At 36.0% G+C, this 27,243-nt stretch overlaps 1 protein-coding gene across 1 annotated transcript in view; it reads left to right on the plus strand.

Moving 5' to 3' along the window:
* The window catches only part of NSUN3 (NOP2/Sun RNA methyltransferase 3), a 55,128-nt gene that overhangs the window by 21,805 nt on the left and 6,080 nt on the right, over positions 1–27,243 (plus strand). The window contains 3 exon segments of the mRNA XM_047722489.1: positions 901–1,055; positions 1,715–1,836; position 2,690. Of these exon segments, the coding sequence (XP_047578445.1) occupies positions 901–1,055; positions 1,715–1,836; position 2,690 (278 nt within the window).

Here is a 27,243-nt window from a genome sequence, read left to right on the forward strand (position 1 = left end):
AAAATGCCCTTCCTGCTATGCTGTTATTCAAGTGCCTTTAACTCAAAATAATTAACATGCCAAAATGGCATATTTTGGAGAGGCATGTTCTGAATCCTTTCACTAGTACAGTCCCCATTTTACATGTAAGGGAACTGAGACTTTTTTTAATGAGGTCATGAACATTTTTTTAATTTAAATTCAGTTAACATATAGTGTGTTATTAGTTACAGAGGTGGAGTTCAGTGATTCATCAACACCCAGTACTCATTATATCCTGTACCCTCTTTAATGCCCACCACCTTTTTACTCCATCCCCCACCTCTGTCCCCTTCAGCAGCCCTCAGTTTGGGAAACTGAGACTCTCAAGGAGAGCTGAGTAACTTCCCCAGAATCTGATACTTCATAATTTGAGCCAGTGTCTTACCATAGAGCTAGTAGCTCTTTATGTGCTTTCTTCCATATATTGCATAACTTTTACTTAAAATGAAAGTTTTCTATCCTGGAAAGACATATATTTGGAGATATATATATATAATATAATATTATATATAATATTATATATTATATATAATATAATAATATATAATATAATATAATATGTAATAGAATATATCATTTACTCTTAAGAGCTTTAGGGAGAACTGTATTTGAGGTATATCTTTAGGAATCCATAATTAAATTTGAATGAGTAAATGGTCAGAGCTCCTAACAGGCTGTGTAGACAAGACTATTGTGAAGGTTCTGTATGTGTGTATATTGCTGTTTTTAAAACCTTAGACGATCATAGTATTTACTTCTGTGCCCTATATCTGCATAGTTATGATGAATTGATATCTTTCTGAAATTTATTTGATCAAAAGTAAACATTTGACAAATCCATTGCATTCATTTTAAAACGTTTTAATCCTTTGCATTTAGGTTATCTTCACTGTAATGAACATGATAGTCTGAGATTGAAGTGGCTGAGGCAGACATTAGAATCTTTCATCCCACAGCCTTTGATAAATGTAATTAAAGTGTCTCAATTGGATGGCAGAGAAATGGGAGATGCCCAGCCTGAAATGTTTGACAAGGTACAGTTATTACATTGTGACAAACCGATGCGCTCCCAGTGATACCATTGTTACTTTGCTTTGTTGTTGTTTTCCATCTGCTTCCAGACATAGCCTGATAAAATTTCTCAGTACTCTGGGAAATGTTGATAAAGTGAACAAGGAAGCAGTTTTCATTTGACGGTCAGCATGGTTCAAAGGAAGCGGTAACATTGGAATTGGGGATTATTGAATGTTTTTATTTCCCGGTGCCTCAAAGATACTCAGGAAAAGATCAGATGTTATTTGGGTCAGTGCACAAACATGTACGCTATATTGCTTTAATTTGGTAACAATTCATATCAGAGTATGACAGTTGAAGAAAAACATTTCAGCAAACCGAAATTGAAATATTAGTTCTCAAAAATAAATGCTGAGAATTCAGAAATACAGTAATGTCTGTTTAAAACAAGTAACTTGTAAAAGTTTTTGCTGTAGCCATCAAGAATATGAAATATGAGTAGATATTGGTAGACTTTAAGTCCTCCTATTCCCCCTCCCCACCAAAAAAAAAAAAAAAAGTAAACACTGAAAGGACACGAGAAATTTTCCTGTTTTTTGTCGTATTTTACATAGCTTCTCCATGTATGTTGACTATATTCTCGATGTACGTGTGCATTATATATCCTTTTTTTCTCTAGGTGTTAGTTGATGCTCCCTGTTCAAATGATCGAAGTTGGTTGTTCTCTTCTGATTCTCAGAAGGCAACCTGGAGGATAACCCAACGGAGGAATTTGCCCATTCTGCAGCTAGAACTCTTAAGGTGAGGGCTATTAATACAAAAGTTATTCTGGTTTCTAATTTAATTTAAGTTGGTATGAGAAATCATGACACAGAGGATTCCCCAAATGGAGCATTTCCTGTATAGGTGTTGGTAATTATTCCTCCAAAGGCTGTATTCAGAAAATTCTTAACCTTTTTCCTTCCAGCTCTCATGCTGTAAGATGCCACTGTCCCCTCCCCCCCCCCCTCAATGAAATGTAGTATTGCTATGCATTGTTTTTAAAAGGCCACATATGATTTTATTGTGTTTTAAAGTTGTTTGCATATCAGGACCATCTCAAACCTAGGGGTCAGCACACTGTTCTTTCACCAGAACCTGAACAGTGCCCCCATAATAGTAGCTTTGGACCAGGATGTATTTTTTTTGGTAATGGATGCATTGTTCTGGATGAGTCAGCCTCCTAGGAAGTTGCAGTTTATTGTTGACACTTACCTTCTCTTGAAGAATTTTCTAGAAGCATGTGACCACCAAGAGATACTTGGTTTTCTTCCAAATAGAGGCTTTTGGGGACATTCTATACTGGTTTCAAAAGAGATTTCTAGTTCTACCCTACTTGCAAGTAATTCCTATTCAATGCAGAACAAAAATTCTCTGGAATATTTAAAATATAATTTAATGATGTAATACCACTTGTTATCTCTTACACGTGGAATGAGAATGATTAACATTTTTTTATGCACTTCTGACAATGTGGTTTACTTCCAACTTCTGATTGATACACAACAATGAATACATGCCATTACCTAAGTATTACAGCTGACTAATAGGTCTTGTTCTTGCACCAGATTATGAAATCAGCTCATATGGCTGTTCTAGGTAGTACCTATCAGAGAGTTCTTCTAAACACTACTTATCTGGCAGTTAAACTCTCTATATGCTTCCGGTGTCACCTTTCATCTAGGAAACCCAAAAATATTTTGAGAATTTTATACTACTTTTCCCCTTCTACCTCTTGGATTATTAACTTTTGCATGTTGCATAGATCCTGCTATGACTTCTTTCTCACCTGAACTTTCTTGATTTGGCTTCTTAATTATTCCATCAACTCTGGGCCTTGCCATTGTTATACTTTATACCTTATAACAGACAGTAAGTTTTATGACTGCTTGTTAGTGTTGTGACCTCTGATTTATTTTTTAAACTGTGATTAAGCAACCAGGCTTTCTGAAAATATCATTTTTCTTTCTCTCTCATGAAGAATCATCTCTTCACTTCTTTTTCTTCCTGTTCATTACCAAACTTTTTGTGTTTTATATTCTATTGCTTTTCCTCCCATCTAGGCGTAGTTCATTGTAATCTGTTTTCTGTTCCTCTTATTCTTCCAAATTTATGCTTGTTAAGGCTACTAAAGATACATTAAATTGACAAATATTTTTCAGTTTTAATTTTACTTGATCTCTTAATAGCATTTTAAAAATGTATCTTATTATATAGCTATTACATAGAAACATTTTCATTGTTAAGAACTCAAATAATAAAAATGAAGCAAAAGGCCCCTTGGCCATAGACCCAACCAAATACCAGCTTCCTTTACTGAGCTAACTGTTGCACTCGTTTGGTGTGCACTCTTCCAGATTTTTCCTGTAGCTGTTTTTACAGTTATGTGTGCATGGAGAAATACATTTTAAAAATAACTGCTATCATTGTGTATATATTGTTCTGAAACTTACACTTGATTTTTCTTAGTTTTTTCCTTATAGATCTGCTTTGTTCTCTTCAACTTTTGTGAAATGTTAATAGGATCAGTCTATTATATTCTATTTAATCCTCTATTTTTTTGATACATTTATTCCCCCCCCCCCTTTTTTTTACTTAAACAAACCATCCTTTAATTTGTCTCATTGGACATGATACTAACATTTTTCTTGATTAAATAACAAAAGTAGAAACAAGGATCAAACATTTTAGATGTATTGAATTGCTCTCTAAAATAGCTATACCAGGGACTCCTGAGTGGCTGTCGGGGACACGTCTGCCTTTGGCTCAGGTCATGATCCCAGGGTTCTGGGATCAAGTACTGCATGGGGCTCCTTGCTCAGTGGGGACCCTGTTTCTCCTCCAGCCTGCTGCTCTCCCTGCTTGTGCTCTCCCTCTCTGACAAATAAATAAAATCTTTAAAAATAAATAAAATAGCTATACCAGTTTATACTTTCTATTTCATTTCTATTTCTATTGCATTTGACTTTATTGACTGCATGTTCCTTCTTCTTCTTCTTCTTCTTTTTTTTTTTAAGATTTATTTATTTTGGGCAGGGTCAGAGGGAGAGCAAGAAAGAGGGTCTTAAAGCAGACTCTGCGCTAAGCATGGAGCCCTGCGCAGCTTGATCTCACGACCTTGAGATCATAACCTGAGCTGAAATCAAGAATCGGAGACTTAACCAACTGTGTTACTCAGGCACCTCTGTTTGTTCCCTCTTATTCTCTTCCCTTGAGTTTTGTGATGATACGCTTTCCTGATTTTCTTCCTACTAATTTTTTTTAACCTACCCTTAACCATCACATTTATTACTCATTGCATAGTTACTCGGTTTCCTTAGGCTGCTAAGGTTGGCTCTCTATTTATCTGGTGGCTTCAACTGATATAAGATGCTATCTCTCAAGTGTGGGTGTCAGCTTATCTCCCTAGCCTGAGACCTATGTATTCAGTTATCTATGACATAATCTCTATTTGGAAGCCCCTTGGAAACATAAAACTGAATTTGTCAAGAGGGGAACTCATAATTTCTAATGCTTTTCTGTGTCCCCCATCGACAAAATAAAAAATCAAATAGAAACACCACTAATCTACCTCTTTTTTTCTCTCTTCTGTATCTCAGTAATTTCTATACCATCATAGATTTGCCTAAGTCAGAAATCCATCTCCAACCCCCTTTCTGTTGTACTCAAATCAGTCGCTAAGATGTTTCGGTTGTACCTGTTACATATTTTTCAAGTCCATCCAATTCTATCCATCCTGAATAGCCTAACCTGAGCCACCAGCATCTGTCATCTGAATCACTGCAGCTGGCTCCTAAGTGCCCTGCAGGTCTCCTGGTGTGAGCTTCACTCCACTCTTCAGTAAAGCAAATCCGATCCGAAATGTGAATCTGATTGTGTCATTCTCCTTTTTAAAATCCTGCAGTGGTTCCCATTACCATTAAGATATCAAGTTCTGAAAAACAAACAAAAAAAAAAAACAAACCAAAAAGAATTCAAATTCCTTAGTATAATATTCAAACTGTCTTTGGATATGTCTTCTTACTTCATTTGCCTCATTGTCTCAGGACTTCTCTTACTTTGTATTCCACCAGAGCAGTTCTTCTAACTCACCTTACAGTGTTCTTTCTGAGGCCAGGGCGTTTCCTTTTCCTTTTGGTTGAGAGTTCTTACTCATCCTCCCTTTTCTCTTGGCTAACTCTGGATTCTTTAGAAATTAGCTCTGACCTCTTCTTATTGAAGCCTTATCAGACTGTCTAGGACTAGGATTGATATTCCCTTCTTGTCCTTACTTTAATTTAAAAATATATTGTCAGTTCCTTTGCTTAACATTTGCCTAGTACTTATCTCTTTCTTCAACAAGACTGTTACAAGCCCCATGGGAACAGGGATAGTCTTACTGTTTTTACTGCTAATACATAATTTGGTGTCTGCTATGTAGGAGGTCAGCAAATAATTATTTAAAAATACTAAATTACAAGGGCTGAGTATTTAGAATTTAAGTGTGTAATTAAATTTATAGCAAAGTTAATCTGCCAAAAATGATCACTATTGTAGGGCATAGTAATTAGGCATAAATATAAAGCATTTCTGTAATTTATTTTGATTAGTATTGTTTTTATGTAACCAAAGCATGGTTTTAGTGTCAGTTTAGTTTTTTTCCTTCCAACTGGATACATTTCTCTTAACTTCATTTAGCATTTCAGTCATCGTTGTGACGGTCACGCATTTATATAAACCTCACATAGGCACCTACTTACGCCCTAACAACTACAGCTCTTTCTTAGTGGCCACTCCTCTCTCCCATCATCTTATTTCCCAAAAAGAATGGCTTTAGCGTTATGTCATTTTGGTAGCATATATAAACAAGCTGCAAAACTGTCATCTCAATCACTACAGGTGTAGATTTTTATGTAGTTAGATGGGGAAGACCATCACCCCTCCCATCTCTTATTCTTTTTCTTGAACAGCTACACCCCATTGCCTATCTCTGATGCCTGGTCTGTGTGAGAGATTTGGAAGCCACCTAAATAAAGGAGTTGAAACTTTGGGTCCCTTGGCTGTGTAGTTATGATGATAATGGGGAAAGAGTGGGACATCCGAACTATAGGCACAGAGAATGGTTCTTATTCCATGACATCTACAAGTTTGGGGGTTGAAAAGATGAAGGGAAAAATGATAATTCCAGTCACAATTTCTCTTTTACCTCCCGTCCTTGACCGAAAATGAAATATATATTAATAGTAATTTTCTCATCAGGGATAGCTCTATCACTATACCACATTCAAAGAAATTTCTAAATTTCTTTGAAATCTTTCTCACCTGGTTATTGCCTTACCTTCCTTTAACAAAAGGTAATCCTTTTATTCCACAATAAGAAACAAAAGGTTTCAAATGCAAACATAGACAAGAAAGTAAATATATTGATGTATGAGTTTTAGTCACAAGTATAAAGGATTGACTGTAGATCCTTATTTGCATTTGCAAAGAGCAATTAGAAAGCAAGAAAGCAAATATTGCCTAGCCTGATATTGTGGACAGAAGATGACACTCAGAAGGGAGAAAATGAATGGAACGGATAACTGAGAGGCAAATAAAGAAAACTTTTTGTACTGTTTTGTTGAAGACTAGTATTTGCATTTGTCAGCTGACCGATATGGTACTCAGAGATACTTTATGCCCTCTGTGTCTGTATATTCATTTGCCTCACCAGAAATTATTCATATTTATACTAATTAGGCAGTCTGCCTGGTGTTCACAGTTTTAACTTTTGAGAACACAATACTGTACAAGCAAATACTACTCTTAACATATTTTTATGAATGTGATACTTAAAATAGAAATTTTGCTTATTATTATTAAATATTTTATCTATTTATTTGAGAGACAGAGATTGCATGCAGAGCAGGTGGAGGGGCAGAGGGAGAAGGAGAAGCAGACTCCCTGCTGAGCAGGGAGCCCTATGTGGACCTAGATCCCTGGAACCTGGGATCATGACCTGAGCCAAAGGCAGATGCTTAACCATTTGAGCCACCCAGGCATCCCAACACTTTATTTAATAGAAGTTTCTGGGAGTTACTTTTTCTTTTTTTTTTTAAAGAGTAATGTTAGTAGATATCTAAGTCTTTTAAAATTATTTTAAAAATTAATGTATGTTTATAATCATGAAAATAGTAACCTAACCTGATTTTTCTTTTTAGCATGGAAAGCATATTAGAAGACACAGTGGTGACAGGAGCTAGAGATCCCAAAGCACATGAGTTCATTGTACACTTATTGAGGACTCTTTCATTTATTCATACAGAAATGGAAAAATTAGAATCTTCTATTTAATTTTTAAAACATGAAGATAAAGTTGTATACAACTCATACATCTTCCCCAGAACCATTTAAGAAGATAAGAATGTGGGACAACATTATAAAGAGTAATTGAATATAAGCCAGTTTTATTAATGGAGTACCATTTGAAAGTATAACTTTATTATTTCTTAGAATAATTTCTGAGACCACTCATTTCTGTTACATACTATGTATGTACATACGACATAATCAGATTCTCTTGCCTCATTTTTATTTAAATGTATTAGGAAAACAGTGGGAAAATATACTGAAAATAATATACACATAGTCTCTTTAGAAAGTGGCATGGTGTTTGTGCAAAAGGCGTTTACATGATTTTTAGGTGGGAAAGTATGAACCAAAGAGTATGATTTATAACAAAAATATTGGTATGTTATTGCAGTACTGTATCATGTCATCCATTTCCTCAGAGAAAATCAATCACATTTAAAATACTGACCCCTTCTGGTTTTCTTTTCTCACTAGTTGACAAGTAAAATCCAATTTGTGAACTCATTGAAAAGGAAGCTTAGATTATTCAGTAACATTTTGAAAATTTGTATAAATCATCCAGATAACTATCCTTAAAAAGTAGTACTCTGACAGCAAGAATTGTGTTTTAAAAGAAACATTAAAAAAAAAAATCCCCAACAACTCCTCTCTCATGCTTTCAAGCTGAGATAAGGAATAGCTAGTGATTAGGGAGCATGAGTCTTCATCATTTATCAACATAGTGATCAAAATATTGATGTGTTCATGTTGGAAAAATAATATTTGGATATACAGTTCTATTAGAATGGAAGATTCCTACCACTCTTTTGGTGGTGGAAATAATTTTGGTGGCATATAATTTCTTCTTAAAGATCAACTAATTCACTTAGCTTTGCATGCTGTCATTATATGCTTAGTCATATGTTTGAAATCCAGAAAACAAAGCAAGCCACTATTAATACTAATACTCTTGCTACTACTACTACTTTACTTTCTCTTTCTCCTTTTATTCTTTAAGTTAAATGGCAGAAGTCAGAGGTTCTCCGATTAAAAATATGTAATTTGGGCAAAGTACACACTTCTTTTGTAAGAGTGTGCAGATCAAAACATTCCACATTAAATGAAATTGTAAAAGGTTGAGGGGACATCTATAGTTTGTAGCTACTGTATTTTCAACATTAAAAATATCTCAGGTATCGGGGCGCCTGGGTGGCTGAGTGGGTTAAAGCCTCTGCCTTCAGCTCAGGTCATGATCCCAGGGTCCTGGGATCGAACCCCGCATCGGGCTCTCTGCTCAACAGGGAGCCTGCTTCCTCCTCTCTCTCTGCCTGTCTCTCTGCCTGCTTGTGATCTCTATCTGTCAAATGAATAAATAAAATCTTAAAAAAAAAAATCTCAGGTATAGATTGACAATATGAAATAAAATCTTGAAAAAGAGATTTTATCAATACTTATTAATGGGGCACCTGGGTGCCTCAGTGGGTTGAGCCTCTGCCTTTGGCTCGGGTCCTGATCTTGGGATCCTGGGATCGAACCCCACATCAGGCTCTGCTCAACGGGGAGCCTGCTTTCCCCTCTCTCTCTGCCTGCCTCTCTGCCTATTTGTCATCTCTGTCAAATAAATAAATAAATAAAATCTTAAAAAAAAACACTTATTAGTTTATCCAACATTTATTAAGTATTTTGTATCAGAACTTTGCTAGGCACCACAGATACAAAAATACATGTGAAATGCTCCTTGTTCTCAAGGTCCACAGGGCAGTTGTCATAACATGGGGCAAGAACGTGGTAACAGAGAAGAATACAGAGGTAGCAAGAGGAGGGATACCCAGCTTTGGTCAGGTTAAAGATGGGGTGTGGGTTTAACAAGTTCTATTTTACAAAATAAGCAACAGGTAAATATTTAAACTAAAGGTATTCTAATAATTTTTCATAACCTGGAAGTAATATAGGCTCATATAGCATTTGAAATATGAAAAGAAATATAAAGAAGAAAATAAGGCATCCATTGAAAGAAATTTATATTGACTTCCTTTGCATACAGTAATCATAATAGAAATCATAGTGATATATAACTTGATATCTTTTTCTATTTAATTTGTTTTGAATATGTTAACCAAATAGTATATGAAAATATACTTTTGAAATGGCTACATCATAATAAATCACTCCATTCATTCCTTCATGTATTCAGGTACCTAGGAGTATTAAAGACTTTCTAATGATAGGATCTCATTAATGCAAGAAATAGGTACAAAAACATCCTAGAGGAGATTGAAACATCAGCCTTTTCAATGATCCAGGCAAGAACTTGATAACTCTTTGGGGAAGGAGTTAGCAGCTGGCCTGTGATCCATTTCTCTTTTGATTTCTAGGGAGGCGTTCCCATGGAAAAAAAGGCAGGTGACCCTGTTAAACGTGTTGATAACTGACCTCCTTGGTAAATAGACTAACGAATTTTGCTGAGAGGAGAACTCTTACTTGTGGTATGCTTTGAGCAGAATATCCCTAGTTAGGATTGCCATGGTAAACACAACGTAGAATCTAGATTTATGAGGCACAGCTTCCTGGAGAATGTCAAACAAGCTATTCAGCTCCCTAAGATATATTGGAGATGTGACATAACCTAAATGCTCCCCATTGTATGAGGTGACCTGCAAACCTTGCTTAGAGAACTCCTCTGTTACCTGAGCTAGAAAACATTCTGAACTATAAGCAAGCCTGAGGTAGCCACTTCAGATGTCTCTGCCTCTTGTATGCCATTTGATTGCTTGTATACTTGAAATTATTAGTAAAGCTTGATAGTGGCTATGAATGATATCTGGCTTGTGAGACTCTGATTTGACAATCTAGTCCTTTGTGTTATCTTGTCCCTGAACCCCATCCAGGGACCTCTGAGGAAACCTCTTATTCCAGTCCCACATCTAAATCTTGAAATTCAGTCTGCTAATCCACATAGCTCTTAGGCAGAAAGTAAGAGTCTTCTCCCTTTATATCCTGTGCATGGAAACATGATTAAAAAGGTGAAAGGGTATGACCTGTTGTGCCAGAGTTTAGGCAGTTCCAGGAGAATAAGAGTTTGTGATGTTCCATGAATAGTAATTTTTTCCATTTTGGCTCCACTCATTAGTAAAAATAATAACAATGTATGCTGTTTATTAACTGTATTAGCTACTTCTGTCCTTGCTTACAGTAAAGAGATGGAAAGAATCTTGAATTGTTTACTCCAGCAACATGCCTATCCCTATGAAGAAGTCTCCTTCTTCATAGAAATAGGATGCAAGGATGGTGACAGTTCTCCCCTACTTGTGTATTCTGTTTATTGTAGTCTGCGTATTTATTGAGTGCCTTTTATCTTCTGGGGACCAGTGGTAAAACAGGGCAGATTCAATCTTGTTTGAGTTGGCTGCCATTATTTTGTAAGTAATTAACCATCCATCATTACTGATTTAGGAGTTTCATGACTTCCCTGAAACTGGCATGCTACCTTTTTAGCTTGCAAGCAGGATAAATATAAGTCCCTTCACAGTTTTTGACTTTGTGGTACAAATACCTTCTCCATATTGTGGTTTGGTGGCTTACCCTTTACTCTTCTCAGTGTTTTGGGTTTGTTTTGTTTTTACAAAGAGAGGCTGTTGCTTTTTATCTATATCTTCCTTTAGGATGAATGCTCTTTTGTGTGTCCTGTTTAAGAAATCTTTCCATACCTTAGATAATCTCTCATGTTATTTTCTAGAAGCTTTATTTATTTATTTATTTATTTATTTTTAAAAAGATTTTATTTATTTATTTGAGAGAGAATGAGTGAGAGAGAGCATGAGAGAGGAGAAGGTCAGAGGGAGAAGCAGACTCCCCAAGGAGCTGGGAGCCCAATGCGGGACTCAATCCTGGAAGTACGGGATCATGACCTGAGCCGAAGGCAGTCGCTTATCAACTGAGCCACCCAGGCGCCCCTGGAAGCTTTATTTTTTAACTTTAACATTTAGATCTATAATACACCTCTGCTAATTTTTGTTTAGTAGCGTGAGATAGGAATCTATTTTCTTTCTTCCTCTTCCTTTTCCTTACTTTCTTTAACCTTGCGCATGGTACCTCATTGTCCCAACAGCTTTTAGTTTATTTTTTAAAAGATGTACTTATTTATTTTTAGAGAGAGAGAGAAAGCACATGGGGGCAGAAGGAGAGAGAGAGAGAGAATCTCCAGTTGACTCTGCACTGAGCATGAAGCCCTGCAAAGGGTTCAGTCTCACAATCCTGAGATCATGACCTTGCCAAAATCAAGAGTCATACGTTTAACCAACTGAAGCACCTAGCACCCCCAACAGCATTTATTGAAGTCTGTCGATTTACCAGTACTCTGTAGTGCTACTTCTATCGTAAATCAGATGTCCACATTAACATCAGTCTGATTTCTGTTGATTCAGTTGCTTTGTACTACACGAGCTTAATTACCATAGCATTAATATCATAATGTGTAGGTGCAAATATTCCTTTTGTTTGTTTCATTTGGTTTTGTTAAGAGTATCTTGGCTATTTTCGATTCCTTTGCATCTTTACATTTTAGAATCGGCTTCTCAAGTTTCATAAGAAATTGTAGGGATTTTGATTGGAATTACATTAAATCTATCAATTTAGAGAGCTTTGACATTTTCCTGCTATTTCACAATATTGATAAATTTTTTAAAGTCTAAAAATTTATAAATTCTTTTGGATTTTTAACAAAACCCCTCAATTCTGTAATCTGTAGAAATATGTAGGTAATTTTTTCTGGATTCTGTATGATATTTTGCTTAGGACTTTTTCATGTGTGTTCATAAATGAAACTGGCCTGTAATTTTTCATTTTTAAAATAGCCTTATTAGAGTTTGGAATTAAGGTTATACTGACTTCATAAAATGAATTGAGGAGTGGGTTCTCATTTATATTCTCTGGAACAGTGTATGGAAAATTGCAGTTATCTTTTTCCCTTGAATATTTGGCAGAAACTTCAGTTGAAGCCATAATGGGCCTGGAGCTCTGTGGGAAAATTTTTGACTGCTGATTTAGTCATTTAATGGTTACAGGAGGTTTTTTTGTTTGTTTGTTTGTTTAAGATTTTATTTATTTGTTTGACCGAGAGTGAGCACAAGCAGGGGGGGCAGCAGGCAGAGGGAGGGGGACAAGCAGGTTCCCCACTGATAAGGGAGCCTGATGTGGGGTTCGATCCCAGGACCCTGGGATCACAACTGAAGCTGAAGGCAGATGCTTAACCAACTGAGCACGTAGGCACCCCATAGTCACAGGACTCTTAACAGTTCTCTCTCTCTCTCTCTTTTTTTTTTGAATCCGTTTAAGTGGGTTTTTTTTTTAAGTTATTCAGCCAATTCACCCAAGTCTACAAACTTATTGACATGAAGTTGTGTATAGTATCATCTTATTATCTTTTTAGTGTCTGTAGGATTTATAATAATGTCTCCTGTGTTATTTTTGTTAATCAGTCTTGCCTGAGGTTTGTTAAATTTTTAAGTCTTTTCAGGATCCAGTATTTAACTTTGTTCATTTTTTTTATTTTAAGTTCGTTTCCTGTTTCCAAACATGGGAATATATATATATATATGTATATATACATATATATATATACTATTACTACTTTTTAATTTGTATTTTGATCAGAGAACATATGCTATATCAGCCTGTTGTTTACCTCTAAATAATTATTTATAATTGTGGTTTTTAAACTTTGCTCTGTAAAGACATAAAGATTTTGTAGCATTATTGTAGGAGCCATCTTGAGGGAAGGGAGAGGGATGACCAGGAGAGCCTTACAGTTCATCCCTGCAGATCCAGCTAAAGGTATGATATCTTCATATGGTTAAAGTTGTAGGATGTCATTTGAAGAAAATTTGTCATTAAAAAAGAATAAAAAGAAGTTTGAAAATCTTTAAAAAATCATTTAAATCAGCAGTAAGCAATCTCTCTTCATTTATAAGCACATTTGCCATGGGTCAAAATTAAGTCAATTCTGGTGGTTTTCTTGAAAGCTCTTTTTTTCTTGAAAGTTCTTTTTCTTTATATGAGTGAAGAAACAATATTTGGTAGTAGATTAAAGACCCTATGTAAAAAGCAGGCCTAATGTAATTTGTTGTCACTCTTACTAACTTAAGCAACACAAATCTGCATTCCTTATATTCTCTTGCAGAGAGCTAAGGGGAAAGTATACTAAACATAAGATTTCCAAGTAGAAATGGGTAATAAATATGTTAAAACTTGCCATTTATAATCTATTTCAGGAATAGCTAGCATCATTTATCACTCTGCCACCATATATAAAAAAGTGCTATATAAAAATAATTCCTTCTTCAAGGTAAAAACTTACTGCCAGTGGAGAGAAGATAATTATCAGCATTGTTTTTGTTTGTTAGGCTGACAAAGGAATAGCTGCTGGGTACGGCATCTCTGAAAATAGCAAACTCAGTCATGTTTTTTTATCTTGAATTTATGGAACTTCTTTGATAATAAACAGTTTGATATCTAGATATTTGATTACTTACTGTGAGCATAGTGAAGGGGACCCTCAAGGCTTGGAAAATAATACTTCACAAACTGATGATAGCACTCTGTAACTATCAGCCTGGAAATATCTGTGTTTTAGATTCTTATGGTACCTGAAATTTAATTTTGAATCTGCATTTATTTGATAGATTGTACATGAGCTTCAACTTCTCACCTTAATGTTTTCTTTGGTCATAGTACATAATAGTGGTATTTGCTTCCTTGCCCAGACTGCTGTTTACCAGCAGAAATAGTAAATGGATACAAACAGAGTGAAGTGATTAAAAAACAAACAGGTCACGGAAAAATGAAAGAAACAGGAACTGTTGAAAAGGAACAAAATAGAAAAATTGGAAATGAATACTAGAACTCAACAATGTAACATAGAAAAGAATGTGGAATGGTAAGGAAAAATAAATGAAACAGGAACACCTGAAACATTTAGGAAAAAAAGACAAAATGTAGAGGAATTAAACATTTAGGATTATGGGGGAGACAAAAAGGAACAACTTAGACATATAAGCTCTGTGAGCTCATAACAATTGGCTAAAGTTGTGGTTTTATCATTTGTTAATTTATCTTGTAGTAATTAAAATATTTCTATTGGTATATCAAATTAGGCTAATTTTTTTTTTTTAAAGATTTTATTTATTTATTTGACAGAGAGAGATCACAAGTAGACGGAGAGGCAGGCAGAGAGAGAGAGAGAGAGAGGGAAGCAGGCTCCCTGCTGAGCAGAGAGCCCGATGCGGGCCTCGATCCCAGGACCCTGAGATCATGACCTGAGCCGAAGGCAGCGGCTTAACCCACTGAGCCACCCAGGCGCCCAAGGCTAATTTTTTTTTTAAAGAGTGAATTATTTCCTTCCTTTTAAATCAGATTGCCTGCATTCCACACTAACTTTCTCTTTTAGATTTCCCTTATGTTACCAGAAAGACAGTGTCAGGGATAACCTTCATTTTTAAATATGTCTTAATGGCCTTTTCGGTGCCTAAAAGGGTTGTGGTACCAATTCCAGTGAACTACCAAGTGGTACTCTGTGATACCACTGGGTGTGTAGCTACAGTTTAACTCCGTTCTTCACACTCTCTACTGTGGTGTCACTTCTTACAGGTTAAGAGTTCAGCCCCACAAGACTGCCCTCACCACACTTGAGAAGCCAATTACAAGTCCATGTTTGTCACCTTGCTTCTAACCAATGAAATGTAAGAAGTTCCCATGATGCATTTGTTGGTTTTGATTTGCTAGAGCAGCTCACAGAACTCAGAGAAACATTTACTTGCATTTACCAATTCTATTAAAGAATATGTTAAAGGATACAGATGAATATCCAGATGGAAAAGATGCAAGGTATATGGGAAAGGGCACAGAACCTTCATGCACTCTGTGGGCATGTCACTCTCTCCCATCTTCTCTACGTGTTCACCGATCCAGAAACTCTCTGACCTATCCTTCTGGATTTTTATGGAGGCCTTGTTATATAGACATGCTTGATTAAATTGTTGGCTATTGGCAGTTGTTAAATCTTCAGCCCCTCATGCCTCTCTAGAGGTTTGGAGGATGAGACTGAAAGTTCTAACCTTCTGGTCACATGTTGGTTCCTCTGGAAACCAGTGCCCACCCTTAGTAGTTGTTCAAAAGTCCACCTCATTCATGTAACAAAAGATGCCTTTGTTACTCTCATCTCTTAGGAAATCTCAAAGTTTTTGGAGCCCTGTGCCAGAAAAAGGAACGAAGACCAAATATATGTATATTTATTTATTTATTTATTATAAATCACAAGATCACAGTACCACATACCTCAATTTTAAAATAGTGACCATAGTTTTCTCTATGGAAAGTCAAGTTCACCTACTGAAAGTTATCAAACTATTCCATTCAATCAGAATTGAGGCCACAGTTGCTATGTAGTAACCTTCATTAACAGATTATTTTTCCTTCTTTAGGAGTTTATCTACAACCCTTCTAACAAGGGAAAAAAACCTTCTTTCTCATATTTATAAATTGTGGGCAAAAAGTTTATTATTTTTTTCCAAATAAAGCCTCTGACCTCTAACATTTCCATCTGTTCTATCACATGAGAGTTGTAGGTTGCTTGAGCTGTTCGTTATCCAGAATTTTTTAAAAATTTTATTTATTTATTTTAGAGAGAGAAAGGATGAATTGGGGGAGGAGGAAAGGGAGAGAGAATCTCAGGTGGACTCCCCACTGGGCGGGGAGCCCAATGTAAGGCTCAATCCCATGACCCTGAGATCATGACCTGAGTTGAAACCAAGAGTTGGACACAACTGACTGAGCCATCCCACCAGAATTTTTGAGTGTTAGTTGCAATGAACTTTTTTACACTGAAAAGTTCTTTGCTTGACCTACCTTTTAATTAAGGTAGCATTCGTTCATTCACTATTTAATGTATTTTGAGAACATACTTTCTAGTTGTGCTATATATAAACAAAATGAATGTAATATAAACCATGTTTTCAAGCAGCTGAAAATTTATTGCTTGGGAAAAACAGAGAAAGGAATTCCATGGGAAGTCAGTGAAAGTTTTAGAGATTATATAAACTTTGAAGTAGGTCTAGAAGGATGAATCAAAGTTTGATCAAAAGAAAACGAGAAAATAATTACATAAGCATTGGAACTTGCTAAGAATGAATTTTAAGTCCTTGACTTGAGAGTTAATCACACACATTCTCTCATTCTGTAACCAGCAGAGGTATTACTGACTGACAGCGTTTGATCAGAGAAGAATCTCTCTAAGTGATGTAAGGGATCTTATAGGAATTAGATCTCACTGAATCATTGGAGCGGTTAAACAATCTATAAAAGTTGTATGTAATTGTGCCCCTACTTCTGGTGTGGGACCTGAAGTTAGCCAGGACTAGTAACCAGCACACAAGGTGGGGGAGAACAAAGACACACTAACAACCCAGAAGAACAGAAGAACCACATCTTTCTATCACCAGAAACTGTATAGGTCTCCTATCACACTAAGCATCTGATCTTAATGATGTGGGTGGTCTGCAGAATAGCTGGTGCGTTTAGAGATGGAGCTGCATAGGAACGTGGTCTAGAATTCAGAGAAGCTGAAGGAAGATCCCATGATTGCTGGAGGAGCTATCCCACCCCACCTACAAGTTGAGCCACTGGATCTACAACGACATGGGTGTACACGAGGTGATATGTGCATTTCAGGGAATTTTGACAGTTACAGAGGCATGTGTAACCCATAACCCTATCAAAATATAGAACATTTCTATCACGCCAGGAAGATTTCTGATGCTTCCTTAGATTCCAATTTCTCCTCTCATCAAAGGCAACAGTGTTCTGACTTCTCTCACTATAGATTAGCTTTGCCTGTTCTCAAACTATGAAAATGTAACCAAACAACATGCATTCTTTTTTTATCTGGAATTTTTTTCTCTCAGCATAACGATTTTGAAATTTATCCATGAGGTGTGAAAGAAACCGTTATTTTGGGACTAAATCTTACTCTCTAGATAAGAACATTTACTCAGAAGTGCTTGAAGAAGCCTTGAGGCCACTGTCTTATCTCTGTAAGAGCAGCCTCCTCAGGGAAACCTTTTTATCACTGCTTTTTTTGGGGCACAGAATCTTGACTTTTTCAACCCTAACAAGGCTCAGATTACTGAATTCTTTGTTGATTTAGATTATAATCCACAGGTTGAGGGCCTTCTTTAGCAGAGCTGTATTCCTTCCATCTTGTCTTCCAAATCCAAAGATCTTTTCTGAGCCTTCTCACATTAACACGCACTAACATTGTGAGATTTTCTTCTGGTCACCTTAGAGTTATATAAGCTACGGGTAGCATGTGGTCTGTCTTCCAAGATATCATAAAACAATGATTTTATTAAATGTTATCCCATGCCATAATAAGGGTTACTGGCTATATTAATCTGGGTTCTCCAGAGAAACATAGGATGTGTGCATATATACAGAAGGAGGGATTTTTTTTTTTTTTAATTTTTATTTTTTTATTTTTTAAAGAAATTGGCTCACACGATTATGGAGGCTGGCAAATTCAAACTCTATAGGATGAGTCAGCACACTGGAGATCCAGAGAAGATTTGATGTTGTGGTTCAAGTCTGAACAATACCAGCTGATAGAATTCTGTTCAAGGGAGGTCAGTCTTCTATTCAGGCCTTCAGCTGTGACTGACTGGATGAGACCCAAACACATTATGGAGTGCATTCTGCTTTACTCAAAGTTCACTGATTTAAATTTAATTTTATCCAAAAATACCACCAACGAAACATCCAGAATACTGTTTAACCAAATATCTAGGCGTAATAGCCCAGTCAAGTTGACACATAAAATTAACACTCTGGCTTTGTAGCCAGTGGTGATTTGTTTGAATATTCTCTCCATCATCTGCTTACTAAGCCAGTTCCACATTTTAGAATCTGCTAAAGCAAGTCCACATTTGGTGCCAAATTCAGTTTAAGTGAAGATAATTTTTGTTCTAATATAACTGAAAGAAATAGACTCAAAATAGTGACTTAAATAAGTAAAAGCCTGACTAGGTTTCTCAGGGTTCTGGCAACCATTTGATTGCCAGACTCCACAATCATCAGGGATCCAGGCCCCAACTTTCTTCCACCTCATGGTCCAGGGTGGCTATTCCAGCTCTTGTGTTTAATCTGCATTGCAACTAGTAGGAAGGGACAATAGAACATACCTCACCGTAACGTACTTCTACTCACATCTCATGGTTAGACTTAGTTATATGACTACCTTTGGTGAAAGGCAGTTTAGGAAATTAGCCTTAGCTATATACTATTAAAAATCACATTACTACAGAAGGAATTGAGAACTGGTATTGAGGAAAAATTAGAAGTGTTTGTCAAAAATTGGAAATCTCTTGATCAGATAACACTGGAAGATGCAAAGGAGATTTACAAGAAAATCCTTCAGCAAGAAAACCAATTTGAAAAATTTTACAATAGTCAAGATTAGGTAACAAAGACATTAAGGAAGTAAATGATAGGGAAATAGGGACATGTGGTTAGATTTGCAAGATAATTTCAATGGGGGAATTAATAGAACTTGGTGATGTATTCGCTCTGGAGTGGGAAGGAGAAGAAAGTGTCAAGGATAACACCTTGAATAACAGCATGAGCTGTAGAGCTCTAGTGTCTGAATTTGATTTTTGGCTTGTATATTTCCTGAGTGGCCTTGTAGTAGTTGCTTAACTCTCTTGACTTGGTTTTCTCATCTGCAAAGTGGGAATAATAACTAATGTTTGAAACCTTAATTGAAAGCTTGAATGAGATAACGTGTAAAACACCCAACTTTAGGAAGAAAAAATAAACCAAGGAGGGGACCTAGCTGGCTCATTTGGTAGAGCATACGACTCTTGATCTCAGAGTTGTAGATTTGAGCTCCATGTTGGGTGGAGAAATTACTTAAAAATAAAATCTTTTTTTTTTTTTTTAAGATTTATTTATTTATTTATTCGACAGACAGAAATCACAAGCAGGCAGAGAGGCAGGCAGAGAGAGAGGAGGAAGCAGGCTCCCTGCTGAGCAGAGAGCCTGATTCGGGGCTTGATCCCAGGACCCTGGGATCATGACCTGAGCCGAAGGCAGAGGCTTAACCCACTGAGCCACCCAGGCACCCCTAAAAATAAAATCTTAAAGGAAAAAAAAAAAAACCTAAGGATAAAATTCTTGGGAAGACTGATATTAATGGATAGGAAGAAGAGGAAAGGTGGTTAAGGAGGCTAAAGGGGAACTTCAGAGCAGGAGGTGTGAACAAAGGAAGAGTAGTGTCCAGAAACCATAGTGGGAGAATGTTTCTTGAAGTTGAGGATGAAAGAATCGAATAGTATAGTTAGATGAGGGCTGAAGATGAAACTTTTGGGCTGGTTTTATACTCATTTTACTTCAAACAATTAACCAAATGAATTACCAGATGATTTGGAGTTTGGAGTAATTACCAAATTACTCCAAATTATTTGGAATTTTAATGGAGGTTCTCGGAGGTTCTCAGAGGTTCTAACAGTCAAGTGTAGTTTGTTTAAATTCTTTAAAACTATGATTTAGATGTCAGTCTGTGGTGAAGAGGTTCAAATTATGTCTCAGCATGAGGTATTTGCTTTCATTTACCTCATCGTAAATGCTCTATCACTGGAATAGGTAAAGATTGTGTATTCCATAAAGGGAGCAGGTAGCCAAGATTCTCAGGTCATAGTGTCAGACCTAGTAATTCTTTAGTTTCTTTATGTTAAAAATGCCTGTAAGTATATAGTTACTCCATACCTTCAGTGTTTGGGACAGTTGGGATGATAAAATGTACGCACGTGGCATCCTCTTTTTTTCTTGGCCTAAATTCCATACCTATTTTAGCAGTGGTAACATTTGCTTCAGGGTATGTAGCAGTGGTAAAGCTTGCAATCCTTTTCCTGGTACTCAATTAGGGTGGCAGTCTTTATGCTGCATTAATTAGCTTTGTAACTTTGAGTAAGTCACTGAGTCTTTGTGACCACCCTCCATTTGATAAATTGGGTCAGACTATTTACCCTCTGCACCTCATAAGGTTTTATTAAGACTCCATGTGTGAGGTGCTCTTTAAATTAAGTACCAAATAAACATAAGATAATATGACTAATTAGACTGATAGCTTGTCCTTCACCTGGCTATAGTAAGAATCGCATCTCATTTGATTCCTGGACCAAATCCATATTCCTGTTGAAACAGGAGTCTTCTATTTTATTTGAAAGAAAAAGTAAAAATTTTTTCCTGGGAGAACATGTGCTGTGTGTGCAGAGTTCTCTGGAGGCATTTAACCTTTTCAGTTTGGGATTTAGTTTGTCATTTGAGTAGTTAAGATTCAGAGACTGCCAGTACTTTCCATACGTCTTTCACATTAATTATAGAAATGTTTTTCTTTTCTATGTAACTTGAAAGTAACCTTATGAAGTAGCCTTATATATAAAACCTTTGAAATACTAATTGAATATTAAATGGTTAAATATTAAATGGTTACAAGGTTGCAGGATTGATGCTTTTCTGCCCACTTTAAATTTTTTAAAGTTACTATAGTCTCACTTGGCTTTGTTAAAGAAATGTTTAGTACTAGAGTTTCTAAGATGAAGGGAACAAGATTGAGGCAATGAAGGAACCTTTAAGTCTGTTTCACTTGATTGCTTCTCCATATTTACATCTGAAGAAAAGGAAGCTATTGCCTTAATGCTTTAATGTTGCTAGAAGGGACTTTAGGAAAGATGAAGAATAAATATATTAATCACAGTGATATTTAGCTGTAATCTTTCAGAAGTGTAGACATCTATGATTGCTTTACTTCTGCACCAGAAATTGTTGTAGGAGGGGCAGTGACTGTAACTTCAAACATGTTACAAGGAAGACATAAAAAGATGTTGTTTAGGGGCGCCTGGGTGGCTCAGCCGGTTAAAGCCTCTGCCTTTGGCTCAGGACATGATCCCAGGGTCCTGGGATCGAGCCCCGCATCAGACTCTCTGCTCAGCAGGGAGCCTACTTCCCCCTCTCTCTCTGCCTGCCTTTCTGGCTACTTGTGATCTCTGTCTGTGAAATAAATCTTAAAAAAAAATTAAAAAAAAAGATGTTATTTATCTCCTGATATGTAAGTAAATCATGAGGAATTAAAGGGGGAAAGAATCACTTTCTGTTTTGGTCAAAAGATGGCACTATTGCTGTGCTGATGGTTTTCTTCTGCAGTTTTGTTCAGTCTTTTTAAATATAGAAAACAGTTAAAATTAGTGATCTAATTAACACTGACCCTCCCAACAGCCACATTACTAATCAAGGACCAGAAGGATATACCAGAAAAATGGAATTTATATTTTTAGAATGTGTTAGGTTGTTTTAGTAGCTATTTAAATAACATTTTCTGAGATTCAGAGATTTACCTTAGGAACAACAGGATACCCTGCATCATGTTATCAATTTTGGTTAAGTGTGAAATACCTTTAGTTTGGAAACTTGATAGCTACCAGGGTTTCAAGATGTTTTAGTTTTAGTTTTAGGTTGTTTTTTTTTTTTCCCTTTTTCTAGTTTTTTAAAGTCCTTGAACTTGTTTTCATTAAGGTGGTAATACTTTTATCCTTCAAGGTATTAAGGCCAGGTAATGATTTTTTTCCCCCCAACCATTATACTTTACTTATTGATAGCTGGTAAACTATGTGGACTAGGCTGGAAATGTAAAGGTGGTCTCCCTTCTTGTGCTGGGAGTGCCAGCAACTTCTTATCTTATTTCTAAGCCGGTACCTTAAATGGCTCTTGGGGCTTAATTCTCTGTTTTTCTTTGAGCAGATCTCTTAAGGGTGGAGAAATTCAGGGAAAAGCACTGAACAAAATGACAAACTCCTTTAAAAAGGGGCTTTATTATTGATTATACAAAGTGTTCTTTAACAAATACAAAATAAATAAAATTAAAAATATAAACATACGAGTCTCAAAACAGTTTTGTGGGGGAAGGTGGAATTCTCGGTCCATTGAGAGAACACAAAATAATCCAGTATTTTTTGCTCACTCTGTACTAGAATAAGAGTACCCTGACATGACAGACTCTTGCAAATAGACTGCAGATTTACCTATCTGATGCTTTTTAAAGTTAAGATTTAAATCGTTTACTTTTAAAAGTAATTAAGCTTTCATCAGTTAATTATGTGGCTAGTTTATCATGTAGATACAAGACAGGATCTAGTTTATGTCGTTTGCATTGTAACTCATTTGAAGCTAAAATACCAGTCCATAATCTTATTCAGAATGTTTGAGGTCAGATATGTTTCAGAGTTATTTTTCTTTATTTTGTTTTTAAAAGGTAATGTAGTAGATATTTGGTATAATACTTCCCCCAGTAGGGTCTGAGGCAACCTGTCATCAAATATTAATATGTTTTCAACCTCTGAATAGTTATATCACATGGGCTAAGTCTTGACCATAAATAACCTCACATCAATTTAGGTCAGATTTTGAGGCCAGTGAGTCTGCCACAGACTTAAGAAAAAAAACTAGGTTGCAGAGCTTTTGGATTTTACAAAGACATGTAAGAGATAATGGAACTGAAGTCTCATTGTAGTCTACTCTGTGAACTGTGTCCAAAATCCACTAAGGTTTTCTGTTTGTAAATGGGAAAATTTAATTTATTCTATTTAATGGTTTCTTTTTTAAGAGTATGTTTAATTGGGGTACCTGGGTGATTCAGTCATTAAGCGACTGACTTCAGCTCAGGTCATTATCCCAGCGTCTTGGGATCCAGCCCCTCATCAGGCTCCCTGCTCAGCTGGGAGCCTGCTTCTCCCTCTCCAGCTCCCCTGAGCTTGTGTTCCCTCTCTCACCATCTCTCATAAGTAAATAAAATCTTTAAAAAAAATAGAATATGTTTATTTTGTGTTTAACTAGGTTGTTCAAGCACAAAATGCATTTCAGCCTATTCCATAATAACACTGAAAGACAACCAAAGATTTGGAGAAATTTGTGTGGCCAGTTTCTACCATAAAGCAACAGCTATCTAGCATAAGTTCTGTGGGAAAGAAAGTCATCATTCTTTTTCTGTTAGGAATACTTGAGGTAAAACCATTTCCCACTTTATTTTATGCTGTACTGCTAATCAATACCAGCTTTATTTCCTACAGAATGTTGTGAGATAGAATCTTATTTCAAATTTAAAGTAGGGTTAAGCCTGATCACGACTTGGGTAGGGGTTTCTGAGGGGAATATATGTTTCAGCTAATGATAGAAGGATTGTGTAATGTGACAAATCTGCCTCCTTTATAGAAGTACTTCCCCTGGTTCTGCATTGTAGTGTATTCAATAATATATATAATATATATATAAATATATAAAATACAAGATAATGTCTGCTAGTTTCTACTTCAATTTAAAGTATTACCACCTAATCTGATCAAATGAATACTTTGCTCCATCTGTTGTAGTTAGTCATGACATCTTTTTCTGCTTTCTGCTGGCAAGTATGATTAGAATGCTTTGCTGACCATCTCTCTAGCATCTGTTATAATTCAGTGACAAATAATGCCAGTCTTAATACAACTTGGTTTGTAGTAATTTCATGTAGTATAGTTAGGTTATAGCATAGGTGAAAATAATCCTATTTCCCAGGTTCTTGTTAAACTATGAAATTTATAGTTATTGAGAAGCCAAGGGGCCACAGGTCATTTGGAGAAAGTTAGCAGAGGATACCATCATGCCAAATGGATGTTGCTTAGTTACTTCGTTTTCTTTCCTATTATTTAAATTAAAAAAAAATTTTTTTTGCATAATAGGGAAATTTACATAAATATAGAGAGAACCCTTTTTGCCTTCTACCAGACCTCAGATCCAATGCGTTTTATTTTTCTTTTCTAATCCTGACTTATATTTTTATATGGTCAAGACCACAACTTTTCTGCCTTGTATTATTCAAGTCTCTCTGACTTCTAAATGTTTTTTTTTCCCTTTCCAGATTTTTAAATTTCTTACTGGGCTTGTTAAGACCTATTAAGCAGTATCTTTATTCTGATTATAATCATTTCTGTCCTGAAGCATCACACCCTTCTCACATCCTCCTACCTAACTGTTCTAAAAAAAATATATATATATATTATATATATATATATATATAATATATATATATTTTTAGAATAATATATATAATATATATGTATTCATATTATATTATATATTACATATATATACAATCTTTGTGATTCAGATGAAATAATAATTATTTCGTTCTTATGGGCTGTTTCAAAGTATGCATGAATTATAGAAGCAGATGATTTATCCTAGACACTACTAGTAGTGTCTAGGAGTTTACCTACTACTAGTAGGTAAAGTAGTGCGTATTTATGTACTTATATTTTAGAAATGTATTAATTTTCACTTAATATTATAAAACACATCTAAATTATCTTTTACTTTATTGGAATGCCAATGCCAAAAGTACTAGTTTTTAAATCATTGAACTAATCTATAATACTCTAGCCTTAACTAAAATTAAGTTACCTGTTGCCATTTATGTGTCAAAACTGAAGAAACTATTATATGCATTGATAAATGCTAATTAGAAGATATCTTTATACTTTCTAATAATTCTCAGAATCCTAGGAGTTCTTCACATGCCTGTTTTCTTTGATCTATGAATACAAAATTATGGTATTTATTTTTTAAAGAATTTATTCATTCATTTGAGAGAGAGAGCACAGGCAGAGGGAGGGGGAGAAGCAAACTCCCTGCTGAACTGAGAGCCCAATGTGGGGCTCCCAGGACCTTTTGACCTGAGCCAAAGGCAGATGCCCAACCATCTGAGCCACCCAGGTGCCCCCAAATTATGGTATTTTTAAAATCTATAACTGCTATAAGCAAAAGGACAAAAAATGGTGTTTAAACAACAATCATCAGCAGCAAACAACCACAATTTGTTAGGAATCCCTAACATTTTTGTGCTAGGGTGTTGAGATTAACCCAGTTAGTAACAAAGCCTTTGTGTTGCCACATACAATTTTCTTGTTTAGAAATTAATGTGACTAGTTATACCAACCTAATTTTAGAAACATAAATTATGAATGTTGGAATGAAAACAAACCAGGAGAATTAGCCAACACTGTAAAAATTAATTTAAATTTCCATCAAGCCAGGAACATATTGTTTGTAAATGATGAGCCTTCTATGTACTTTTGTGTAACTGTAATAGGAAAGAATCATACTTATTTGATTAGGTATTGGCTTTGCTAACTGTGGAAGTAAGAGCAAAATAAGTCCTTTTAGCGGGGATTTAAAAAAGCTCTATTCAAACTGCATATGTCCCCTACACAGTAATCACAGTTTTTTAAAGAATATTCTGTACCCGGATGCCTAGGTGGCTCAGTGGGTTAAGCCTCTGCCTTCAGCTCAGGTCATGATCTCAAGGTCCTGGGATCGAGCCCCGCATTGGGCTCTCTGCTCAGCAGGGAGCCAGCTTCCCCCCCCCCCCCCCCCGCCTACTTGTGATCTCTGTCAGAAAAGTAAATAAAATCTTAAAAAAAAAAAAGAATATTTTGTACCCATTGCTATAATCCAAAATGAGTGTAGTTGTAAATTACACAATTTAGCAAAATCTTCTGATGCCTTAGTATGTTAGCTGTAAGTAAAAAAACCATCCCAGTTTTGTATTAATTTCCTATTGCTGCTATAATAAGTTACAACAAAGTTAGTGGCTTAAAGTAGTACAAGTTTATTTATCTTACACTTCTGGAGGTTCTAAGTTCAAAATTAAGGTCCTGGCAGAGCGCAATTCCTTCTGGATGCTCTAGGTGGGGGCTATAGACTGAATTGTATCCTCGCAAAATTTATGTTAAAATCCTAATTGCGAAGATGATGGTTTTAGGTGGTAGGCCTCTGGGGGTGATTAGGTGATTAGGGTTGAGCCCTCATGAATGGAATTAGTGCCCTTATAAAAGAGAACCCAGAGAGTTCCCTCACCCTTTCTGCCATGTGGGGACACAAAGGCCATCAGTAAACCAGGCATCAGGTCCTCACCAGGCACTAAACCTGTTGGTACCTTGATCTTGGACTTTCCAGCCTTCAGAACTGTGAGAAATAAATGTTTATTGTTTATGCCACTCAGTCCATGGTGTTTTTGTTATAGCAGCCCAAAGTGATTAAGATGGAGAATTGTTTGCTGGTCTTTGGCCAGCAGTCCTGTCACTCCTACCTTAGCTTCAGTCATCACCTCTTTCTCTGACTCTCCCGCCTTTTTGGATTTGTAAATAAGGATCTTTGGGGTTATATTGGGCATACTCAGATAATCCAATTTAGTGTTCCTATCTCAAGTTCCTTAATTTAATCACTTCTTCAAATACCCTTTTGCCATGTAATGTGGCATGTTTAAAGGTACTGGGGATCAGGATATGGCCAACTTTGGGGGCCATTATTCTTCCTACCACAGGCTAGTCACAAATGTGAACCCATGAATGGTTCACATCTCTGCTGTTTAGATAGGAGCCTTTTTTTTCTTTTTGTGGGGGAATATTAGGGAATGGTGAAAAGTAAGATACATATAAGCATTTTTTAGAGATTACCAATAAACACTGAAGGTTAAGTCGGCTTTTGGTGTTAGGCACTTCCCCAAATATTTTTTACAATAAATGAATACATGAGAAATTTTGAATACCATTAAATTTTAGTCATCTGGAACCTCAGGCAGTAAGTTTTCTAGAGAGTTAATTCCTTAAGAGTAAAAACAAAACCCAAAGTTAACAATGTCTGTGGGAACGTTTTTTATATTTATCCTACTGTCATAGCTCCCCTTTAATTTGTGTTATCATAGAAATACATCATATGGGAAAAAGT

Source organism: Lutra lutra, chromosome 1, assembly GCF_902655055.1.
Source record: "Lutra lutra chromosome 1, mLutLut1.2, whole genome shotgun sequence".
Classification (NCBI taxonomy): Eukaryota; Metazoa; Chordata; class Mammalia; order Carnivora; family Mustelidae; genus Lutra; species Lutra lutra.